This window comes from Rhincodon typus, chromosome 34 (assembly GCF_021869965.1).
Source record: "Rhincodon typus isolate 14 chromosome 34, sRhiTyp1.1, whole genome shotgun sequence".
Lineage (NCBI taxonomy): Eukaryota > Metazoa > Chordata > Chondrichthyes > Orectolobiformes > Rhincodontidae > Rhincodon > Rhincodon typus.
The window spans coordinates 24,228,829-24,235,062 of NC_063365.1; the positions used below are offsets into that span (position 1 = coordinate 24,228,829).

Below are 6,234 nucleotides of genomic sequence, written 5' to 3' on the forward strand. Positions count from 1 at the left end.
TCCAGCAACTTTGTTTTTGTTCAAATTGTTAGAATTGAGAAAGCTTAGACCTTCAGAATTGTGTCCACAGACTCAGAAAGGAATTGTACAACTGTCACCGCAGTTCATGGAAAGAAAACTGGAAGGAGCCAGCTCAGTAGAAACTGAAAAAATTGAAATAGGAGGATAATCTTTCTGGATTTAAGAAGGTAATGGATAATGGATGGAAACAAGTTGAAAATTTATTTTGCTGTTTTTGATAAGTTCTTTCTGAACTGTCTTCTATATCTATATTGCCTGTGTTTTTTTCTCTTCTCTGCAATAAACTTGCACTCTGTTGTTAAAGATTATCAGCAGCCTCATGAATATGTTTCATTAATTAACATTAGCTAACTAAAATAGATTAAACATAGGATCTATCAAGCCATGTTTATTTCTGGGATCTGACTTGTTCAGGAGCACTTATCAGCTGGGATCATAACAATTCCTTTTTCAAAATTATTTTGAAATAAAAATTTGACAATACATGAAGCAGCAGTCTTCAGTGTGAGCATAATCAGGTGCTCTTTTAATCTTGAGCGTATTATAATTCCATTTCTCCACTAGGAGGCAGCATTTTCTTCAAACTGCCAAATTATTTCTACAAACTGGAAATAAACCAAAATGTAAGTTGTTCCTTTAACAGAATTGTATCTGACCAGTTTATTTACAGTTAGCTAGCATTAACTATGTGTTTATACGATCACTCCAGATCTGTTCGATTCTAGAACACAAAACAATGCACGAAATTCTAGAAATTGCAAAGTGTTAGTCTTTCAAAGTTAAAGCAAAACATGGTTAAGCAAATCATTGAAGTTGATTCCCATGTTATCAATTTATCTTAAAATATGCATGAACAGTTATATTTGCTGAACCAGGGTACAGAGTTAGGGGACTGGGGTGTCACACGTGAGGGTGTGGGCTGGAGGTACAGTGATAGGGGCCAGGTAGGGATTAAGGGATTTGGGAATGAGGGGAAGGTAGAAGTGGAAGGTAGGAGGCTTGAGGCTAGGGGTTTAGAGGGAATTAGTAACAGAAGATTCGAAAAGGGATTTCTGATGCTGCTCTGAGAGTTCAATGTAGCACCAGCAGCATTGCCTCCAGTTAGCATCTTTCTTCAAAGAGTAAGACAAATTATAATAGAAAGTGTTGCATTTATATAGTGCTTCTCATCATCTGAGGATGTCTTAGAATGTTTTAAACATCCATTAATGTTAATAAAAGTAATAGATTCTGCCAATGTAACAGTAAAGGGAGAGGCTGTAGTGATTCATGAATAAATATAGATAAAGATAGGAACAAAAACAGAAGTTGCCGGAAAAGCTCAGCAGGTCTGGCAGCATCTGTGAAGAAAAAAATCAGAGTTAACATTTCGGGTCCGGTGACCCTTCCTCAGTTCTGATTTTCAGTATCTGCAGTTCTTTCATTTTTTGTAGATAAAGATAGCCCTAGCTGTGAAGAAACACATTTGGATAAGTCCATGAATAGAAAAGGTTCGGAGGGATATGGGCCAGGATCAGGCAGGTGGGACTAGTTTAGTTTGGGAACATGGTAAGTATGGACTGGTTGGACAGAAGGGTCTGTTTCCATGCTGTATGATTCTGATTCTATGAAACACTGAGAAGAAGCAAAATAAACTAACTGCTCCAATTACAAATTGTTGTAGGAAATTAGGAACTTTAGAGTTAACATTCACAATTTTTTGAAGATAGGACAGGTTAAGAAGGTTGTTTAAAAAAGAAACATGCAGCACCTTCCCTTTATAGAGACACAGAATACAAAAGCAGAGAGAGTTACTTGGACAGTACCAGAATTCAGAGTCTTCAGTTATATAGAGAGACTTGAGATTCTGGGATTGATTTTCTTAGAGCAGAGTAGGATTGTGGTGGATTTAACTGATGTGTACATAATTATGAAGGTTTTCATCAAATAGATAGACCAAAGAAATAGGAACAGGAGTAGGCCATTCGGCCCTTTGAGCCTGCTCCGCCATTCAATAGGATCATGGCTGAACTGACCTTCCTCACATACATTTTCCTTTATTTTCTCATAACCCTCAATTCCCTGACTGATCAAGAATCTATCTATCTCAGCCTTAAATATACACAAGGACTCTGTCCCCACAGCTCTCTTTAGCAAGGAATTCCAAAGAATCACAACCCTCTGAGAGAAGAGAGAGATTGGGAGAGATAGGGGAATACAGTCTCCACAGCCAGCAGATTAACCCTAGGGTACAGATTTAAGATAACTGTCAGAAGCACCAGAGGAAACATTAAGAAAAATCTTTCCCTGTAGTTATAACTTGAAGAACTGTTTGAAACTGATTCAATAGGAGCTTTCAAACAAGAATTAAACAAATACTTGAAGAGGAAATGTCCATAGGGCATGGAAGTGAGAGGAATTAGTTAGATCTTTCAAAAAGCCAGAGCAAGCTTGATGGGCCTAATGGCCTCCTCATGTGCTATATGATTGAATGATCTATTAAAGATAAGTTATCACAGTTTCTGTCAATGGAGGGGACTGTGGAATACAATTGCATAATTGCACAAAAACAAAGTTGCTGGAAAAGCTCAGCAGGTCTGGCTGCATCTGTGGAGGAGAAAACAGAGTTAATGTTTCGGGTCCAGTGACCCTTCCTCAGAACTCAGAACTCACATGCGCACTCTCAACCTTTCTCTCCAACAGCATCGTAACACACTGGCTCAGGGCTGCACCACTCCGCAGTTCCACTTCATCCTCCAACTCATTCGTCGTGCAGGTATTTGCATAATTGTACATATTCACAATGACATAATAGACTCTCGTGGTTGATTTTAATAAAAAAAAGGAGAGGTTCTGTTCCCTGTCATTACTTGTACACAAAAGAAGAAATATTGGGTAGAATTTGTAGCACAATCCTGGTGTGAGATAGTTATCATGATCTAGTCTGCTACAACAAGCTCAATGAAAAGCGTATTAAAGTTTGTCTGAACCCATTTTTATTCTAAGTATATTTAAATTAAAATCTATTCAGATGAATTTATACAGGCAGAAAATCCCTAGAGGGGCTTAGAGCAAAGGTGCCAATGTCTTGTGGCGTTTAGAGTGCAGCCTCCCATAATACAACAAAAAGTATGTTGATAGCAAACTAACGCTTGCAAACTCTTTTCAGTAAGTAGCAACAGAATTATGCACAATAGCCATGTGCACTGGCCATTTCCTCACACCTTTCAAAGCTTTTGAGTTTATCCTGCTTTCTGAATGTCTGAGAATTACCATAATTATCTGCACCTCCTGGTCTGGGAGCACCATTATCACATGACTCAACAGAGGATTATTCCAATTAGCTGAAGTGGTCCTTTACCCCACTGTCCTTTTAATGATGGATTGGATGCCAGGGGTGATGATTTGAATAAAATCAACAGATCGGAACTTGCAACGTTCCTTTCACAGACAGAAACAGTAGAGAGTCTTGAAACAAAGGGACGGTTTGAGTTGAGCTTCACCAGCTCAGCGGCAAGAGAACATCTACCTTGACCCTTGATTGTTTTGTTTTCTATTCAGATTATTTTCTTCAAGGACTGAGAGGATTTATTAGCCATTTTGAACCCTGCCTAATAAGTGTTCTCCTTTGCGGATAGTGAAAACAAATCCCCCTTCAATCCCTTTGCAATGGGTGGACCACCAGTAACTCTCACATGCAGATGTCTGCTCAATTTACCAACGAACGCATGTAACAGCCCATCTGTTACAGCCCAGGATTTAACTCCAGTCATCTACTGGTCCCAGATTAAACCCTCATCAAAAAGCAATGCTCCTCCTGATATTATTTTCAGCCCCGCACCCCTAAAGTACTTGTTCACACACACAGTGAAGTGATTGGAAATCTCTTGCTGCTATAATAAGGCTGGAGAGTGGGACTAGTTGGGTAGCTCTTTCGGGAGCCAGTACAGATATAATGGGCTGAATGGCCTCCTGTACTGTAAAGTTCTATAATTCTATGATTCTGAATCCAACCATCCCTCCCTCTTCTTGTCCACAGATTCTACTTGAGGAACTGTGTCTTCAGATTTCTTTCCATAAACAGAAGAGTTACAAAGGAAGTAATTGGTAAACAGGAAAGAGGATGTTGTTTTTGTACACAAGTATAAAGGATATAGACAGATTTTCTCATGTACTACAACTTGTTCTCTTGGAGTTTTGGCATTCTTGTGATTGTGTTCTGATGATTGCAAGATGACAAGCTCCGACAGTGCATCTCTTTCTTCAACAATACTCAAGTTCAGTACAATTGAGAGACAAAGTTGGTTGAATTTGCTTGAAATAAAATCCTAAGAAACTGTCACATCATAAACTTGCATGAATGTAAGAAAAGAGACAACAAGGTGCAGGGCTGGATGAACACAGCAGGCCAAGCAGCATCATAGGAGCAGAAAGGCTAAACTTCAGGACAGCTCAGCCCTTTGGCTCATTAGTAATGCTCTTGTGTCCAATTACTAATGGTTTAATTCCAGTTCTAGATACTTGTATTTATAATTTAATCAGCTATGCCAGTGTAGTATTGAGGGAGCACTACACCCAGAGAGTGGTGGGAATCCAGAACTCACTGCCTGTAAGGATGGTAGAGACAGAAACATTTATAACAGGAGCATTGGAGGCTGGGGGGTGACCTTATACAAATTTATAAAATCATTCGGGGCAAGGATAGGGTGAATAGCCATGGAATTTTTCCTAAGGTGGGGTGGGGCGTCCCAAGCTAGAGGACATAGGTTTAAGATGACAACAGAAAGATTCAAAATTAACCCGAGGGCTAACCTTTTCACGCAGAGGGTGGTGTGTGTGTGGAATGAGCTGCCAGAGGAAGTGGATGGGTACATGAATAAGAAGGGTTTAGAGGGATATGGGTCAAATGCTGGCAAATGGGACTAGGTCAAATTGGGCATCTGATCAGCATGGACAAAGGGTCAATTTTCATGCTGTATAACTCTATGGCTGTAAATATATACATGTCCACTTGTGACGCCAAAGCGTACAAGGCTATGGGTCAGGTACTTGAAAATGGGGTTAGTAAAACTAGTTAGTTAGTATAGTTAATTAGCTGCTATAGTTAGGTGGTTGTTTCTGACTGGCCAAAGGAGCGAAGGGCCGTTTTCCACGCTGGAGACCTTTATGACTCTACATAGTCGGAGGTGTTACCTTCCTGGTGGGAGATTAGACCAGGTCACTTCCTGCTGTCTTGGATGGATGGCCAGTGTACAGCACTGCTTGTAGAGCAAGGAAGGCCCCCCCATCAATATTTATTCTTCAACCAAAATCATTGACATTGAATATCTGATCATTAGCTGATGCCTTTTATGGGAGCTTGCCCTTTGCAAATTTGCTGCCAGTTTTCCTGACCTATCAATGACCACACTTCATTGGCTCAAAAGCATTTTAGGGTGAACTAAGGTGTGAAAGCTGCTGGATAAAAACAAGGCTTTTTGTTATTTCTTTCTATTTAAACCACAAGCAGTACAAGCCATTGTAATGTAGAGAATTACACACTGTTGTATAACTGATGATGAGCTGTTTCCCATTGATATACTCGGGATTGTTCACTTGCTTGCAGTGAAATTTTCCTCCAATCCTGAGGTACTGGTCATGTGCTAAGCTGCAATTTCCTGGGTAGCTTCCTCATGGTCATTCTCAAGGTTTGAACCTGATCATTAGAAATCAATGGATTGCAGGACTATTTGAGAAATCGTCTTCAATTTTGACTTTGTTCATCATCCTGGTGTGTACCTCATGCTGATGAAATGGGGGTCCACTCTATAGGAAGAATCGGAGAGAGTTTTTTTTATCATTCAAAGGATGTGAGTATCAATGGCTGAGCCAGCATGTTCTGAAGAAGAAAACCAAAAAACTGCAGATGCTAGAAATCAGAAACAAAAACAGAAATTGCTGGAGAAACTCAGCAGATCTGGCAGCATTTTTGCAGAGAAAGCAGAGTTAATGTTTCAGGTTCAGTGACCCTTCCTCAGAACAGTTCTGAACTGGTCCTGAAACGTTAACTCTGCTTTCTCTTCACCTGCTGGGTTTCTCCAGCTATTTCTGTTCTGAAGAAGGGTCAATGGACTCGAACAGTTTTCTCTTCACAGATGCTGCCAGACCAGCATTTATTGCCCTGAAACTGAGCGGCTCGCTGGGCCATTTCAGAGGATAGTTAAGGCATACCTGAAAATGAGGTGTCAACCTGGT

At 40.1% G+C, this 6,234-nt stretch overlaps 1 protein-coding gene across 1 annotated transcript in view; it reads left to right on the forward strand.

Moving 5' to 3' along the window:
• Nucleotides 1–4,341, forward strand: part of LOC125486871 (protein FAM241B-like) — a 17,725-nt gene extending 13,384 nt beyond the window's left edge. The window contains exons 3-4 of the mRNA XM_048616387.1: nt 2,704–2,776; nt 4,040–4,341. Coding sequence (XP_048472344.1) covers nt 2,704–2,776; nt 4,040–4,111 — 145 coding nt within the window. The 3' untranslated portion in view covers nt 4,112–4,341. The remainder of the gene's footprint in view (nt 1–2,703; nt 2,777–4,039) is intronic.
• The last annotated feature ends 1,893 nt before the right edge of the window (nt 4,342–6,234 follow it).